We start from the raw sequence: 19,111 nt of genomic DNA, 5'->3' as shown, positions 1-19,111 counted from the left end.
CTCTGACCTTTTAAATTACAAACATTAAAAGCCTTAACATGGGGCAGCCAGATGGCTCAGTTGGTTAGAGCGCGAACTCTCAACAAGGTTGCCGGTTCAATTCCCGCATGGGATGGTGGGTTGCGCCCCCTGCAACTAAAGATTTAAAATGGCGACTGGACTTGGAGCTGAGCTGCGCCCTTCACAACCAGATTGAAGGACGACGACTTGGAGCTGATGGGCCCTGGAGAAAGACACACTGTTCCCCAATATTCCCCAATGTAAAAATAAAGTCTTAACATTATCGTTATAAGGTGAAATAGCCCCAGTATCTTCATAAAAAGAAAAGGCTTTCCTCTGTCAGATCAAATATAAAAGTCACACTTGCTGCTATACCACGAAGTTTATATATTTCAATTTGGGAAACCACTTTTGTACAGTTGAGTCCTGAATTATAAGAGGTGGCTGGGGCTTGGGAGATCACCTCACAACCATTCCAGGAGGCCTAGAAGAGCTAAGTGAGTCTCCCCACTCACCAATCAGCAAATACAGAGTTGGAAATAAATCTAGGTTTTTAAAAATTCAGTTCCATGCCCTTTCCAGTACATCCACTCCAAAATACTTTGCTTTGAAATTATTCCTAGCAGTAATCCATTCTCCTATAGTTGGACCAATTTTGCAAAGCAAACTAACTTCAAATAAAAACATCCATGCATTTAAAGATGCAAAAATTATTTTCTCATTCATTACTCAACTACTTTATTACTTTCTACTTTGCAATCAAACGATCAACTCATTTTAATAGTTCCTTGCAATAAAATGAGTTTAGAATGCAAGAGAAATTAAACACACCTCATTGCTGGCTTTCTCTTCATGGTCAGTATCTTCCTTTGAAACACTAGTTTCTTTTTCTTCAACTTCAACATCAGATGATGCATTTGACTGTTTAGCTGATGCCTAAGAATAATTGAGTCTATTAATTTCACGAAGTAAGATTTCACCAACTTAAAAGATTTTTAACCAATGAAAAATCAAGAGCCTGTTTGCAAGAAAATTAGAAAAGTACCCTCATTTCTATCCACAGGACACCTGTCATATGTACAATTTTAAAATAGTTTTACATGCTACTATTTTCTTTAGAAAAGTCCTATAAGGGATTGTATTCCTACAGCTGAATGTAGACAAGTGTAGAGGATAAAATAGTGAGGCTGAAATGGAAGTACAGTTACAAAGAATACTACCTTAATGTTCTAACCAACAAATATGCAACAAGATAGAATGTTTAAGTTGATTCAGAATAGCACAGACCTACACTATATTCAAATACTGAAAGATTCTGGTGAGAAGCTTACCTATGTACTCAAGACAAACAGCCTTAGCACAGGATAGAATATATATCACAGCTTTAAAGACTTTACCCAAACTTAAGTGATTCTAATTTAACAGGTACTAAGTGGGAGCCCTTTAATCATTATTAAACTTTAAAAGTACTTAAGCAGGTAGTCTAGATCTAGAGGCTCTAGACTTTCATAACACTGACCAAAAAAAGTGAGTAACAGAAGCCAACGCAGTACACATTGGTAGGTGAGGGTCTGCACAGATCTACAAGATAGCATTACATTCTAAACTGGGCCCCTTTTCTAGCTGTTTACTCTGGCAAGTTTTTTAAACGGTAAACCCATTTCCTCTTTTGAAAAAAAAAAAAAACGCAATGCTGACAAACCACAAAATTATAAAATTATAACCAAAAGAATATAAAAATGCCCCCCAAATTACTTACAGCACTATAGAAATTTTTATAAATTATGATGGCCAATTTTTTGCTTGTTTTGTAAAAGTTTGGGCATGACTGCTTTCCCCAAACTCTAGGAATGTGCCACTGGGAATGTGTCTGGGCCAGGAACAGAGTACATCACATTAGTACAATCATTCATCCTTTTGTTAAAGACAAAAACATTGTTGGGTTTTGTGTACACAACCTACCAAAATTTCATTGTGAAATGGGAAATTCCAAGTATATGGTGAAAACTATTCGGAGACACAGTAGGTACATAAGAACAGAGGATAGGGTGACCATGCTTGGCAACTGGTGTATGAAAAAGACTCTGAAGGAGGCACAACCACAGGATTCAACTGAAGCTATAAGATGGTAGTTTCAGGAAATAATCAATTCAATCTCTTTAGACTCCCTTTACACAGTCGAGGCAGTAATGATGGGAAACCATCCATTCTTACATTCATGCAACAAATATTTAGCGACTACCTATTCTGCCCACACGTTAACAATGCCAGGCACATAGGACATACAACTCCTTTGTTCACGGAGCTAATAGATTGTGGCAGTTAGGACAAGTACAGCAGCAGTTATGATGTGGTATGATGAGTACTGTAACAAGTAAGTTTTGAACGGTAACAAAGGCACTTAGGACCATCTAATGCAGAGCTGGAGGGAGCATCAATGAAAGATTTAAATGTTCCAGATAGAACAGCATCTGAAAAGTTCTCATATATGAGAAAAAGCATGGCACATAACTCAAAAAATAGATTTAGAATTAGAAAGTTGCAAAATTTTCAGTTTGTTGCTATCTTTCTTTAGGCTTACTCATATTCTTCCTAGTGCTTACTATCTCAAGTCTAATAAAAATGAACGAAAGCTCGGGACACACAAAAACAGAATAAAAAGGGGGTTTTCAAGGCTAATCTTCTAGACACCAAAAACATTAAGTACAATTTTCATAGTGCTTTAAGTACTTCTGCAACATATTTAATTCAACCCATGTGAGGATCACATTCTAATTTTATTGATATAGAAATTAAAACGAGTAAGAAAACAAACCCTTCAAGTTATAAACTTGAATTTAAGAACAGTACACATGGCTTTAAATTCAATGATGCATTAAACTCTCAATTAGAAGGAATTAAGTGAATATATCACAGTTTTCTGAGATGTTTAATCATGCAGATATTTGTATCAGTTCATCTAGATATGAAAGGTAAACAATCAACCTCACAAATGAGAACAATTTAGTCTGAAACTCACAAGGCTCTTAAATCAATATTTTCCTACAGTTAGAAGTGATTATTCCCCAAATACATAATACTAAACTAAATATTATGTAACATGACGCACCTGTTGACTTGAAAATTTCACTTTCGGATTGTTATCTATCTCCCATAAACCTTCATTAAAGCCTTTTCGTTTATTTGGTTTTCCGTACTTTTCCTTATTTTCTGAGTAAGGAAATATATCCTTTGGGCCTAAAAAAGCACTAAAAAAGGAGAGGGGGGGAAAAATGTGAGTGCAAAGCAATCCCGAATATAAGAAGTTATTCAATAGTTCTACTCTATCTATGATGCAGTTATCAAGAATTGTTCATGTAAAATGCATTAAAAATCTTACACAAAAAGGGTAGACACAAATAATTGTATTTAATTCCAAATACTTTTAAGTTCACAGGCTCCTAGATCCATAATCCTATTTTTAAAAACACACAAGTTGCCTAATGCGAATGCACTTAATGCCACTGAACTGTACCCTCAGAAATGGTTAAAATGGTAAATTTCATGTATATTTTACAATATAAAAATGCACAAAAATGAAAAAAAAAACTGACACGATTGCATTAACCAATACATTTAAATGCACTGCAAATACAATTTTATTTCAAAGTATTGGTATGTTACACAATTCATAAAACACTGTCAAAAACGTGTATTACTATACGTGTATGTTCTATGTCTGTATATATACAAGTCAATTTTTATAATAAAATAAATGTGTCAAGAATTTTACTTTATTCAATGAGGTAATCAGATGTTATAACTGGTTTGTTCATATATGCACACACACATACACACACAATAATCAATTCTTGTATTTGTGGTGATTACGTCTATAAAGCCATCACAAATACTGAATTAGTGAATACCACACCAATGCTGCAGGCAAAATACAACATAGGTTCCTGTGAGCCTCTGGTCACATTTTTGTCAACCAATCAATACATAACCTATTTCACGTGTTTCTGTTTAAAGACACCTTATTTAATATATATTGGTAATTCACTAACATTGCACTCACCGCCAACAGTTTGTATAACACATACTTTCTCCGTGAGAAGACAGCGTGACACACTTTCACTCAGGAACACTAAACATCACTTCAGCACTACATTTGAAGGTCATTATAAACAGCAAAATGACCAACAAAATGCAAAAACCATGACACTACATAAACTGCAAATTAGGACCCTCGTGCACAGTGTAAGAGCTAAAATAAGATGGCACAGCACTGCCCAGTGCAGCCGCAGCTAGGAATATGCGCATGAAGTTACTCAAACGTTCTGACACTTTGCACAGACATGACCACGAAGGCACCACAAGTATGGATTTGGGATTACATATACATTTTAGTGAGCAGGCGAATTCACACGTGTGGAATCCACCAGAGATTCAACTCTGTGTATGTGTATACATACATATGTATTTAGAATATTTTCTCCAAAACAGACCCCTTGTATCTCCCTTTGTCAGTCAGTTCTGCAGAAGTCTTTCAACTCTACATAAGTAGATGCACAGTATGTACAAGTATTTTTGCTATGATGGTTGTTATATTCGTATACATATTCTCCAAAGAGAAAAACCAATTTACTACTCATTTCCTATAAAACGTGCTATGATTTAAGATTAATTACTAATTCAGTATTTCTCACAAATTCCTTTTCTGCTGATATTCTTTAAGAATTGGGGATCTAATGACTATAATTAACATTCCAGTTAGAACATTTTAAAAGGTTTTAAGATAAAGTTTCAATTAAAGAGACTTAGAGCTCTATTTAAATATAATCATGCATATACAAGTCAGCTTTATTATTTAAATTCTGTAATTGAGGAATACTCATTGGACCCATGTATTTTAACTGCACATCAGTTAAGGCACACTTAAATCATCCTATCTTTTAATCCAGAAATTCAGACTTTCAGCAGGCAACATTCATTCCTACCCTGTCTCAAAATAGAAAAATTAACATATTTAGTTGAAACAGTAAAAGAATTCCTCCTACATAATCAGTTCCAATTCTAAGTAAATGACTTGAGTTATACCTCCATCAAAAGTAAAATACACTTTTAGTTAGAACAAAGGATTTAACACAAATTCTCTCCCCAAAACCCCACAAAAACCACTCCTAAGGCCAAAGACTAGAGACAATGTCAACAGAGATTTGGAAGCTGGAAAGAAGCCTGAAACAGTTGAATACTAAGCAGCAATGTAGAAAATCAGACAGCACCCTCATTAATAGTTCAAAATTCCCAAAGGGCTCAAAATTGTTGGCATCAGGAAATTCAAGAAGTGGAAGGTACTTTAAATACTTAATAAAATTACAGAAAAATGTTTTAAATCCTCATACATGGGGCATTTTTAGATTATGACTCTAAACCTGAAAGCTATTCAAAAGAAGATTGTACCACGATATTATTTAGTGCATGTAGGTTTGACACCTTAAATTTTTTTTTTTTTTTTCAGGGAAAACACAGCTTTATTATGCTGGCAGGCTCAGCGGGATCCTCCCCAAAAGACTGAGCTGACACCTTAAATTTACATGGATTTTTCTTTTCTCAAAACAGGCAGTCCTCACTTTGCATGACAGTCTGAGACCATAAAAATGACCATGCAAGGCAATCTTAATAAACAACGAGGAAAATTATGATTGTTCCATACCTTTAAATATTGTCAAACTTTAAACACTCTATTACTGACAGTGTACAAGAAAATAGTAAAACTAAAACTTACTTAGTAGACTGCAATTTAAAGTATTAGACATATTGAGATTTAAAATGTTTCAGTTGAACAGTGCTTGCCGCCTTCTGATCACATAACCTATGATACAGAGTGAGTGTATTTTCTGTGCCATGGTCAACTGTCATACTCCTTTCTAAGTCTGATCAGCTTCCAACATTTTATCCTTTGCACTACCTTCAGTGTTGTGAAATACCTTCCATGTTTTTTGTTGGCATCATTTCCTCTAAAACATCTTCATGTTATCATAGAAAGTTTAAAAAATATTCACACATGAAAAGATGCTCAATACCATTAGCTGTCAGTAAAACGTAAATCAAAACCACAGTAAGACACTACCTTCACACCCACTCGGATTGGCTATAATAAAAAAGGACAGACCATAACAAGTCTTGGCAAAGACCTGGAGAAAATGGAATCCTCACACATTGCTGATAAAAATGTAAAATGGTGTCAGCTCATTTGAAAACAGTCTGGCAATTCCTCAAAATATAAAACATAAGAGTTACCATAGGACCCAGGAATCCCACTCCTACAAAAATGCAAACGTATCTACATAAAAACGTACACAAATGTTCACAGCAGCATTATCTGAAATAGCCAAAAGTAAAACAATCCAAAAGTCTAGCAACTAATGAATGGATAAATATGGTAGATCAATACAAGGCAATATTTGGCAATAGAAAGAAATGAAGTACTATCACATGCTACAATATAGATGAACCTTGGAAACATGCTAAGTGAAAAAAGCCTGTCCTTAAAGACCACATGTTGTATAGTTCCATTTACCCGAAATGCCCAAAAAAGGCAAATAGATTAGTAATTGTCTAGGGCAAGACAGGAGGGAGAATTGGGGAGAAATGGGGAGTATCTGCTAATGGGTACAGGAATTCTGTTTGGGGTGATGAAAATGTCCTAATTGTGCAAACGGCTATCCTACTATCCGGTATACCGAGGTCTACTGGATTGTACACTTTAAATGAATTGTTTGGCATATGAATTACATCTCAATAAAGATGTTAAAATATTTTTTCAGTGAATACCACATCCTAGCAAAGAAAAAATGATCCATTTTACCAACTATAGATAGCCACTATTTTTCACCACTTTTTAGTTGTGTACTTGTACATACACATAAAGGTAATGTTAACGTATGATACATACTCATCCAGAAATAATTTTTCAAATGAAAATGAACATCTTTTCATGACTACAATTACTTAACAGCTGCATTCTATTTCACTGCATGGCTATCCCAAAATTAATTTGTCTATTGTTGGACCATTTTCTACATCAATTATAAAGTATGTATTAGATTGGTGCAAAAGTAATTGCGGTTTGAAAGGTTAAAAATTGCAAAAACCGCAATTACTTTTGCACCAACCTAATATAAAACAATGCAACTGTATGAAACTGCACAATCTTCATAAATTCTAAGTAGAACAGGTGGGTCAAAGGATCTGCTTAAGACTATAGAGCCCCTTCATGAGACAAAAAACCATGATGGATAAAAAAAGACTCCTCCTATGTGCTCACCACAAAATGGAAACAATAATTATGAGACATGATGGAGGTGTAACATTATGGTGATCACACTGCAATATGTAAATGTATCAAATTCTGATGGTAATATTGGAATATATTAATGCTTACATAATAGTGTATGTCTATTACATTTTAATAAAATAAGTAAGTAACCACACACAGAATACTCCTTGGAGATACAATCAATCCCACAGGATTGGCGAACAGGGCCCAGATTAGTTTTCAGACAACAATCACTAGTCTCAAGGGCACAACATTATGTGGCTGTGGCTGATTCACTTGTCCAAGCACTCCGTTTTAAAATGACATACAACAACAAAAATAAAATAAAAAAAATAAATAAAAATAAAATAAAATGACATACAAATCTCAAAGACAATATAACAAAAAAATTAACACGTATCTAAAAAACAGGAGTAAAAATGAGAACTCTCCTTTATGTTGTTTTTAAAGTTAACAACAAATAGATACACATTAATTGAAAATGAGCTACCCACCAAATTCCCAAGCTGAAAGGAACTTTAAGGTTTACCAAAATCCTCTTTGCAAAGATAAGAAAACTGACGGTGAGAAAGATGAACTGACTCACGCAAGGTCATCCAGCTATTAAGCAGCAGAGCCTCAACTCTGTACATTCCCTAGAAAGGTTGCAGGGTTTCCTTTATCCACTATAATAGCCTTTGAATCATCGACTAATAAAATACTGATGCCATCTCCACAGGTAGGTATATATGAAACTCAGACTTCAAACACCAATGTCAAAGCCCTAAGAATCAAGGCTAATATAAAATACCCTACCGAAATAGCAAATCATGAACAGTGTTACAATTATATTTCTGAAACGTTACTCCTTTTCCAAGTGTCTCTTACATGGCATAGTCGTATAGGCTATGTGTTCCTGTATATCCCCATTTTTACAGAATACAAGTACACAGAAAAGCAGCTATTTCTCTAAATTAACTTTTTTGAAAACTGTGTATACCCACAAGTACACATATATCCCTCACAAAAGCTCAGTTACCCACAGACCCAAAATTCTTCCTTTAAAGCAAAGCAGAAGTCACATATAAAAAATGGGAAAGCTTATCAGAGCTGAAGATACGAAACTCAAAACTCATTTAACTTGCTAAATAATATTACCAAACAGAAAGTCCTATTCTTTAAGAAGACTGATTCTAATTTGCTGGTTATTTTCTCCATTATTAAATCACAAAATATGAAATACACTTTTATAAATAGATTTTATATTTTACAACAGCGTGCATTCCTTTATAATAGAAAGTGATTCAACAGACAATTGAATATGGATCTACGATGTGCCACGAACCTGCTGGAGTAGAGATGAACAAACAGTTCCTCTCGTTATGAGATATAAGATTTATGAGAAACGATACAAATCCCACACCGATACACGCAGCTTTGGATAGAGTACAGAAGTCATACGGAAGCACTAATGCAGAATAAAATAAAATCCGACCCTGTGATTCATTCCTTTATTCCATTCTGATAGACAGGTTATACAAAAACAAACAAACAAACAAAAACCACCCCCCCCAGTACTTCCCTTCACCTTCACTCCTGAAACTGTACATTAAGCAGGTTTTAAAACAGCCTGTGATGCATGGTTTTAAAGTTCCTAGAACTGAGTATCCAAAGTGAGAGCAGTAAGGAGATAAAAGCAGCAAAACCATCTTCATTTAAATTTTCTAAACTTTAGAGAAATAGATAGGCCTAAGTGAAAATATTCCCTCCATTAGCAATGGTGGTAATTAGCAAAACTAACTGCATGTATAAAGCAATTTAATAACTCTATTAATCTTGGAAAAAATAATATGCAACATTATCTTTAATTAATAATAGCTGACATTTAGTGCTTAATACATGCCAATCACTGTTATAAGCATTTGTCATATAATATCCTATTTGCACCCCAAAATCTGAAATGGAATATTATTCCATTTTACATATAAGGAAGAAAAGGACACCATGCTAAGTAACTTGCAGAAGGTTATATAGCAGGTAAATGGCAGTCATGATTTAAAAACAGCTTTCTGGGGGGCAGCTGTTTAGCTCAGTCCTGCTCTTAGCAACAAGGCTGCCGGCTGGATCCCCACATGGAGCACTGTGAGTCACACCCTCCACAACTAGACTGAAACAACTGTGTGACTGGGAGCTGATGGGTCCTGGAAAAACACACTTAAATAAAACTTAAAAAAAAAAAAAAAAGCCTTTTGATCCAGTTGGCTTAAACACTATATAAATGTTAGTTAATAGAAAGCAAATTCACAATCAACAAATAATTTTATCTAGGTTATAGAACCTTCAATCTATCACCAAATATTTATTTAACAGCTACTATGTGCCAGGCACTTAAGTAAATGACAACAAACAAGAAAAACAAGGTCCCTGCTCTCCAAGCTCTTCACTTGTGGGTGAAGGAAAAAGAAAAAAAAAAAATTCAATCATCATTGCAATAGAGAAAATACGCAATAAAAGGAGGTTGGGAACTAAAATCTAGACCTTAAAAGTCTAAAGGCATTTCCCAAGGGAAAACAAGCACGGAGGACGTGAGACAAAATATATTTATGTAACAGGGGAAAACTATGAGGTGGAAAAGCAATAAGCATAGCCTAGTTCAAATAGGGTCTTATAAACAGCATTTGAGGACAAAATTTGAGGGTTTTGGTTGTAGGAAATATTAATAAGGGAGCCACTGATGATTCATGGATAGGGAAATTACAAGATCTGACTGGAATATCTGTATCACTTTAACTATACATGAAGAATGGAAATGGAGACCAAGATAGGGTTAAAACACTATTTGCAAGAGTAGGTGTGGTATGGACTTGAGTTGTGGGTAGCAGAGGAGATGGAGAAGCATGGACAGATCAGAATGCACTTTAAAGGAAATGAACAACACTGGACTAGATGTGGGAGGAAGGGTAAAGACTAACATGTAAACAAAGAGAATGGCAAGACTTTGGGCTCCAGAAAAGCACTAGGTCCCCGTCAGTCTCATTTACTAAGAATCTGCTTTGAAGATGTTCGTTTTAACATAGCTACTAGTATATGGTCACGGTTGTTTACCTTTATTGTCTAATATTCAAAACTTGATTGCTGGGTGAATTTACTGTGAATGTCAAAATACGCTAAGAAAATCCAGATGTTTTCATAAAAATGTTGGGCCGGCCTGGTGGCGGTTTGGGCACCGCGCTCCTGAGGTTGCCGGTTCAATTCCCACATGAGCCAGTGAGCTGCGCCCTCTACAGCTAAGATTGTGAACAACAGCTCTCCCTGGAGTTGGGCCTGCGATAAGCAGACAGTGGTTGGCGTGAGCTGACCGAGTGCTGCCATGTGTGGCTGGTGGCCAATGTGAGGGGCCTGCAGCCATCGTGAGCAGCCATCAGGCGGCCGGCGAGAACTGCCATGAGCTGTTGTCAGCGGCCTACCGACAAGTGGCGACCAACTGCCTCACCCCCCCCCCCCCGCCCCCCAAGGCTCATAACACCCCAGGGAGCCGTGTCCTACACAACTAGACTGAGAAACGATGGCTTGAAAGGGGGGGGGGGAGTGGTGGTGAGCAGGGGAAAGTAGAAGAGGGGGGAAAATTACACAAGGATTCTGCTCTAAATACACAATACATATCTTTATAAGTCAGTTGTGAACAAGCAGTTTTCTAAGTTGCCATTTTATGTTCTAACTACATCTGTTAGTTACACCTCAACTACAGGCTGTTAGAATAAACTCCCATTTATGTAAAATCCAAACTGAAAGGTTCAAATAACCACCCTCCCAACTTTTGAGGAAGAAAAAGCAAATCACCAAACATGTAGTTTCTAAAAACTAACCTTAAGTACAAAAAAAGTTAAGTCACCAGACCAATAGATACAGCAGCACTGCCTTTCCAAAGGTCAGTGGTATACTGATGAGAACACTAAGGCACAAAACATTACAAGTGCATTTTGAAATGAAAATGTAATATTAGCTTGATTTTAAAGTTACATTCTAACTCCTTGAATATATTCTAATTTCTTGAATATTAGTAATTGTCTTCATTAACCCCTTAATACCATTGCTTTGTTATTAACAACAAAGATTATGAAGGTTTAGATATCTGGTGGATGATTTAAAATTTACAGACACAATGTAAAAATCCTCATTTTTAAATGCTGGGGAAGGTATGATCATTCATCTAAATTTAACATAAGAATGAACTATGTGTTCTATAAAATGATAAGGAGATACACATATATTCTGTCACATTGCAGAAAAATCAAGTTTAAAGAATTCTGAACTTGTAAAACAAAAATTCTAAGATGTATCTGCTCGAATTATTCTAATACAGTAAACTTCACATGCATCAGAACCATCTAGAAGGCTTGTTAGATTGCTGGGTCCTCACACCTCAGTTTCTGATCAGTAGATCAAAGGCAGGACCTAAGAATTTGCATGTCTAATTGAAGTTTCCAGGGGATGCTGGTGCAGTCTGACCTGGTACCACACTCTGACAACTTATTCCAATACACAGCACACAAATACTCTATTAGGATACCTTCCCATAACACATTTATGGAAGTTTTTGAAATGGTAGGTTATCCCATGAAATGAGAAATTCACCATTTCTTACAAAATTAATTCTTATATATAGGATATACCTAAACCCAACTCAGAGTAATTATGGTGAAGGTCAATCCCATTTTTCTCCCCTTTTTCCGCCTCCCCCCCAACCCCGGTTCAAGCCGTTGTTTCTCAGTCTAGTTGTGTAGGACACAGCTCCCTGGCCCATGCTGGTGTTATGAGCCTTGCGCTCCGCTCCCCTTGGCTGAAGCAGTCGGTTGCTGGTCAGCCACTCACAGCAACTCACGGCAGCTCACAGCTGCTCACAGCAGCCCAACTCCAGGGAGAGCCGTTATTCACAATTGTAGCTGTAGAGGGCGCAGCTCACCGGCCCATGTGGAAATCAAACCAGCCACCTCAGCGTTAGGAGTATGGCGCTCCAACCTCCCGGTGGGCCGGCCCCACAAAACTATATTTTAAAGAAAATAATTATGTGACATTTCATGATATCATTAACATGAAATGTCCAGAATTGGCAAATCAAGCAGACAGTAAACTAGTGGTTGTCTAGGGTTGGGGAGGAGGGAATGGAGAATGACCGCTAAACAGTATGGAAGTAAATATACTAAAATCCACTGAATTATACTTTTAACAAGTGAACTTCGTGACATAAATTACATCTCAATGAAACTGTAAAAAGAAATTATAGGCAAGTTCATATAGTAGCTAAGCAACATTAAAACAATGTTGCCATTGTAGACTCTTAGGAATACATAATTATAATTAGAATACTAACAGCTTTGTTTCTCTTGGTCCCAGGTAAACAAGTTGACCTCACCAAAATTACTGCAAACTCTAAACTTCGAGTCCAAAAATCAGAGCGATTATATACTACTGGTAAGGCTATTAAAGTATGTAGGATATTATTTTCCCAAATGAATGAGATAGGCCGTAGAGTAATCCTATGCACTTAGAAGTAATAATACAATACTCAGTTGCAATTCTTGAAAAATTAATTTGTTTCACCAAATCAGGTTCTCTGCCCACATATCCACCAGGGGCAGCAGAGCAGTCACAGTGGCTCTCAAAACTATATAAATATACAGAGGAAACTATGCAGATTTCTTTTCATCTTTCCCACAATATATCACTTACTATATAACAAAACCTAAAATAAGATGCCAGAAGTTGTCCTTATGAAAAAGCACTTATACTAAATACGAATACTACATGACTTAAAATTTTCCTTAACATACTTTTATCTATCAGTCATTCTAGTTGCTGAGAGGATCCTTACGTATCTTTCTTTTATGATTAAGGAAATATCTCTTCCAATAAAAGTTAAGCCCACAGTGTCTAATTTTTCTACCCTAAAAATACATTCAAAAAGGTAGACAAAGACTTTTTCCAAAGTTCAAAGATGATTTTAAAGTTTCCTATTACTTTACTATTTTCCCTTTGAACTGATCTCTACTTGATTTTCATTTTATGCTCAATGACCCTGTTAAATTAACTCTCATTTGCCTTTAGAGTTAAAAGGACTTACGTCTCGTGAGTTCCAAAAAAGAAAATGGGTAGTTTGTTTGTGGGTGGCTTTACAGCTCCATCAGGAACTTCATCTACCTAAAAGAAAGATCAGAAAAATTAAAATCTTTTAAATCATACATACCTCATTACAACAGAACAAACTGGGAACAAGACATCCAAAAGGGATCTGCTATAAAGTGGACCAGTATTACAGTCCATAATCCTTTATCCCTAGCTCTTAAACCCAACAAATTCTAAAAACCAAGACATTTCTGAAAACTCATTTGGTGGCAAAACCTGGTCTGACAGTGAAGCTATTCGATCATTTCTTTTATCTACTAATTTTTCTACTATAAAAATGCTTGTCTGCAAAAATACTGTGTTAGTTTATCACATACCAACTCTCGCCCTATCAGGAACAAAACATATGCCCTACGTACCATCATTACCTTTCTAAAATCCCCTAACTCTGAATTTTTAAACACATGACCTTAAGCATTTCAGATAAGGAAGTCTACACCTGTTCAAAAATCCGAAATTTTATTTCTGCAGGGAAGCTATGCAAATAGTGGAGTAATGTAAAAATAGACATTAGCAAAAGCTTAAAGCAGTATTTTCCAGTCTGAAATACATATTCTGAAAAGATCGTGTAAACTACATGGCTGAATCACATGAGGTTACTTGTTGTTCCTTTTTATTTCTTTCAATCCTTCTAATTAAGTAAGGAAAAAACATCAGGTACTATGATGTGTAACATATCTGTAATACTTGTTACTTTCGCTTATCAATAAAGGGAAAGCAGACCTCAGAGTTAAAGCCATCAGGAAGTAGTCTTGACAGGATTTGATAACATTTTTATTTCATTACTGTTTAAACTTCATAATAACATTTACTTTCATTACTTCAAAGACACTTTAATTGAAAAATCAGCTGAGTTTGTTAAGAACAGAGCAGACCATCAGAGGACCCACTTTAATGGGTCCTCTGCATTCATTACCATATTGAGGAAAAGACCATGGGGGTGATCTGACTGGTTGGCAGTGTGAAGACTTCAGGCATCAGTGGAATCATTACCACACAACACCCTCAGGGACTTTAATTTCCTCACCTCTCCCACGACTACTTCACCTGTCATTTCAACTTTGTGAGAAGGTGCCAAGAATTGTGAAAATCCTTAGAGGCTTTAAGATAAGGAATATATTCTGTCAACCCAGTTCATATGCTTCTTTATGTTAGCCAACAGCTATAAAAGTTTGTGCAAATGTCTAGCACCTACACAATTTAATAAATGTTAGGGAATTTTTTAAAGTTGACATTAAAAATGATTAGTACAGACTTATGTGATATGTGCAAGACTTAAAAATTAATCAAGTTTGGGATATTTAGACATAAAATGTTAAAATCAAAACAGGAACAATGGTTGTCACCTTCACAACTGAGATCTTAAATACGCTAAACTCTCTAGACAAAGACACAATTTGTGAGATTGGCTAGAAGGAAGAATATAATTCTTGAACACAGAAAATATATCAAAATCAAATTCAATCGATTTTAAGAAATAAGGAGAAAAGGAAAGAGACCAAACATCCCATTCCAATAAAAGTGAACTTGTTAAATATAGAACTTGTTAAAAAAGGAAAATACTCTGGCCCTTCTAAGGCCATTTTATTTTGCTTTTATCAGCACGAACTCTTAGTTACCTAACATACTGAAGTATGTGGGGAGGATAATTTGGAAGAAAAGTAGGTAATTTTTAAAACATTTTCATTTGGTTTTTAACTGCATTGTGGCACAGAAATCTGAATATATAGATAGAATATATATATATAGAATATATAGAATATATAGATATATAGATTTTATAACACTTCAAAATAAATAAGGGTGCTAAAACCATCAGAAAAGTATCTTGGAAGGGCCTTAAACCTGCCAAGTTTTCCTATCTCTAAACATGAACTAGTGTTTTATAAGTGCATGACTACGTACTAAAGGACTGTGGGGGGATATAAAGAAATTCAGTTTATGTTTACTGCCCTCAAGATCCTTACAATCTATTCGAAGTCAAGGCATGCACACGAGTTAAAATAAAAGGCTATCATAAAGGAAATATATTAGAGGGTCAAATATACAAACAAGAATTATGATAAAGGATTGTTCCAGTTAAGACTCTACTAAAAAGGTATCCTTGATAGACTGGGGGAAAAAATTTTCCACATTGGGGAAGAAAAACTATAAACCTGAGTCTATAAAGAGCTGGATGGGAAAAGTAAAGAAACACTGAACATTTTATATGTGGATAGCACTCAGCACCTTACTTCAGGATTCTCTGTACCCAATAGGTATATTTCCTCCAGCTAACATAATTTTAATTATCTTTAAGAAATACACTCCTCAATGAAGAATAAATTAGTGAGAATTACAACGTTAGAATACCACATGTTTATATTTAAGGATTTTGAGCTTACCAATCTAATGGATCTCAACTTCTTTTTTAAAGTTCCATCACTATCTTAGACCCTGAGTCCTACCATAAACGAATGAAAAGATCTTTTCCTGAAAATGGCGCTAGATATTTAGAGACACAATTCCTAAACGTTACAAAAAAATCCCGAGTTCTTAATCACCTCTCTGTAGCACTAGACATGCAACCAGGAATCTGCCTCTACACCCTTTGCCCACTGGAAACAAAAAGAAGAGGTAAAACAACTTCTTCAAGGTCATAATGCAAACTTCACGGATAAAATCGTGAAAATAAATTTTCTAGACTTTCCTTGACGCTGACTTAATGTACAACTTTCATAACTATCTAGTCTTCAATCTATTAAACAAGCAAATCCAGGCCTCTCAACTGCGAACTATGAAAAAAATATACCTACAAATCCAATTTAATCAGCTATCTCTACCTCTTTGACATCCAAGAGTTTGCACAGGTTTCATTGATACTATCTATTTTACCCAACATTAAAATGTCAATGTTACATTAATTTTTAAACAAAATCCATACTTGATTATTTTCCCCTACAATGAAACATTGACTGGCATCACATTAAAACGTTTTGTTAAGGAAACCTACCGGAGACTGTCAAAAACAAACCGTAGGGACAGACCTAAGTATGCAGAAACACCTGGATTTTTACCATTACGTGGGAAAGCGAGGGGGAGAAAGGACACGAGAAAAAAAACATTCAGAAAAGGGGCAGGATGGAGGCCTCTGAGGAAGGTAGCACCGCTACATGCGAAGGCTGAAAATCACTTACTCGAGCTGGCCAATGGGGATAACCTTTCATCTTGGCGAAGATGAGGTCTCCAGGTTTGAAATCGCGAGTCATGTTTCGCTAGGGGCGATGCCGGGGGTACGAAGCCCGGGGAGGAGGTGCGGCGGTAGGGACGGCGGGGGGGGGATGAGGGCGGACGAACGGGAGCCGAGGCTCCGGGCGCGGGCAGCAGCAACCGGAGGATGCCTGGGGGCGTCCCGGCGCGCCTGCGAGCGAGAGCACGGAGCACGGTTAAAGCCACGAAACGCGAAGGGAGGGGCCTACGGGAGGCGCGGGGGAGGGGGAGGACCGCGGGGGGGAGGACGAGAGGGGTGGGGGTGGGGGTGGGAGAGTGAGGGGAGAGCCGCCTCCCGCTCCTCCCCCGCGAGTGCGCGGCCTCCGCAGCCCCAAAGCTACACCTCCAGGCTGCAGCAGGTCCACGGCTCCACGACCGAAAGGACGCCACCACCTGCGGCAGAGATGCTTCCCAGCCCCGAATTCCCTTTCTCCCTCCCCATCTTTCCTCTGGCTTTTTTACCCCGGGCTTACGCCCCCAGAGGGAGGGGGTCTGCAGGAGAGAAAAAAGGATGGTCCAAGAAAGGGGAGCGTTCTCCCTCCATCCACCCACGCCCTCTCTCTCTCCCCCCAACCTGCTTCCCGGTGGTTGCAGCCCCAGGCTGCCACTCGGCTCCCGGGCGGGCCGCAGCCACTTCCCCGCTACAGCCAGGAGCGAGGCCACCGAGGGGGGGCGGGGCGAGTCAACGCCGTCCGCTCACCTGCCGGGGCAGCGGGCGCGGAGGTTGCAGTGGCGGGCCGGCCGCCTCTGCCCGCGTCCACGCAAGCCACCTGCGCCACCAGCTGCCGCAGAGGCGTCTCAACGGCTCCAAATCGCAACCGCCGCCGCCGCCGCCGCCGTCGCTGCGCTGCTCCCGCGCGGCTCCCGCTCGGCGCCCGCTAGCCCTAGGGCGAAACCAACTGCTCGCCGAGGAAGGGGGCACAACGCAGCACCCGCGTACGGTGTGTGGCTACAAAGCAGAACTACAGGAGACCCTAGAGCCTCCAGTTCGCTTTTACCTAATATTTACAGCCAGATGGAGGGAGAGACGGATACGAAGGAGAAAGGGGGTTGCGAAAATAGACACTATCGCTGCAGCTCCCCCCTGCGGCTTGCGGAGTGGTGGAGCCCGGCCCGCCCCGCTGGCAGCTCTTCGTGTGTGTATTTTGTATGTGTACTGTATGTAAAAGGCGGGGAGGGAGGAAACGATTGTTGTGCATGGGGCTTGGGGGCGGGTATCCTGGCCTCCAGCCCTTGGTTGTATGTTAGGGAGAACCTGGCAGCCTAAACTGCATGTTCTTGCATCGTTTCCCATGGTGGGGAGGCTTTAATGCTGCACTTGCGCTGTTTGCACCATCCAAAAAAGAACTGTACAAAAACCCATAGATGAAATCGGAGCATGAGGCGATTGCAGGGTGTGCAGCTTGTAGGCCTGTTACACTTCGCTGAATGGGCCTTGCAGGCAACTTTTCCTTGAAATTGTAATATGAGACAGCCCATTTCTTTTCTTTTAAATTTAAAGCACCAAGAACTATTAAGAAAATGCAATCCTAACGAATGCAAAATGTGATGGGTAGAAAACAACGACAGGAAAGCATAGCCTTTTAGATAGGATGTGGGTTTGGGCCCTAAGTAAATTTTAGCTGCCATCTAGATTTTATTTCCCTACTAGAATGGCAGCTGGTAAGTGGTAGTGTAGAAATGTTACTAAACCAAACATGTCTTATTTATTTAAATACCCTTCAAGGGATTTCTAAAGTCATTTTATTTTTGGGTCCTTTAGCTGATAACGTTTTTTATGTTGACAGTAATAGGCTAAGCCTTCTGGTGTGAATTGATATTTTAGTATTTTTATTGCACCAGAACTACATCACCAGAATTGTTTAATTTTAACCATTAACATTCACCCAAGTTGCCAATAAATGTAGTAAATAAGGTATTTTGAAAATTGATAAAAATTAATCTTAAGTTTTGTTTCATCGTTCATTGAACCCCCCCAAAAAAGTAGCTACTCTGAGTCAGGCACTTTTAGGTGCTGGGCATACAACCATGAACAGCAAGCATTTAAAAGAGAATGAAAATATGAAAAAAGCATAAGAATATAAATATATAAATAGTATGTAGCTCATACTCCTTTAAATGAAGGACTCATAACTAGGAATAAATGAGGAAAAGCTTTTAGTAGGTAAACATTCAGAATAATTTTTTGAAGGAGATACACATGCCTTTAAAAGGAAAGACATTCCCAATGCATATTGTCCTGCAAGGCATTCAAGAGTAATCATACCTTAGCAACATGCAGAGGATTCCAGGTGGTGCAAAGAGAAACTGACTAGCAAGGGAGAAGGAAGGGTTGGAGAAATGTTTTGAAACTTCTTATGCTGACTTTGAGTTTGA

At 37.9% G+C, this 19,111-nt stretch overlaps 1 protein-coding gene across 2 annotated transcripts in view; it reads right to left on the bottom strand.

The window, feature by feature from the left end:
* The window catches only part of PSIP1 (PC4 and SRSF1 interacting protein 1), a 29,469-nt gene extending 11,848 nt beyond the window's left edge, over positions 1 to 17,621 (bottom strand). For both annotated transcript variants that reach the window (XM_081066576.1, XM_081066577.1), the window contains exons 1-5: positions 17,436 to 17,621; positions 16,663 to 16,886; positions 13,425 to 13,501; positions 3,110 to 3,248; positions 832 to 936 (exon numbers count right to left, since the gene is read on the bottom strand). In XM_081066576.1, coding sequence (XP_080922702.1) covers positions 832 to 936; positions 3,110 to 3,248; positions 13,425 to 13,501; positions 16,663 to 16,734 — 393 coding nt within the window. In that variant the 5' untranslated portion in view covers positions 16,735 to 16,886; positions 17,436 to 17,621. The remainder of the gene's footprint in view (positions 1 to 831; positions 937 to 3,109; positions 3,249 to 13,424; positions 13,502 to 16,662; positions 16,887 to 17,435) is intronic.
* Between the last annotated feature and the right edge of the window lie 1,490 nt (positions 17,622 to 19,111).

This window comes from Rhinolophus hipposideros (assembly GCF_964194185.1).
Source record: "Rhinolophus hipposideros genome assembly, chromosome: 11".
NCBI classification, from domain to species: Eukaryota; Metazoa; Chordata; class Mammalia; order Chiroptera; family Rhinolophidae; genus Rhinolophus; species Rhinolophus hipposideros.
The sequence above is the reverse complement of the archived record's forward strand: the minus strand, read 5'-3'. Positions and strand labels throughout refer to the sequence as shown.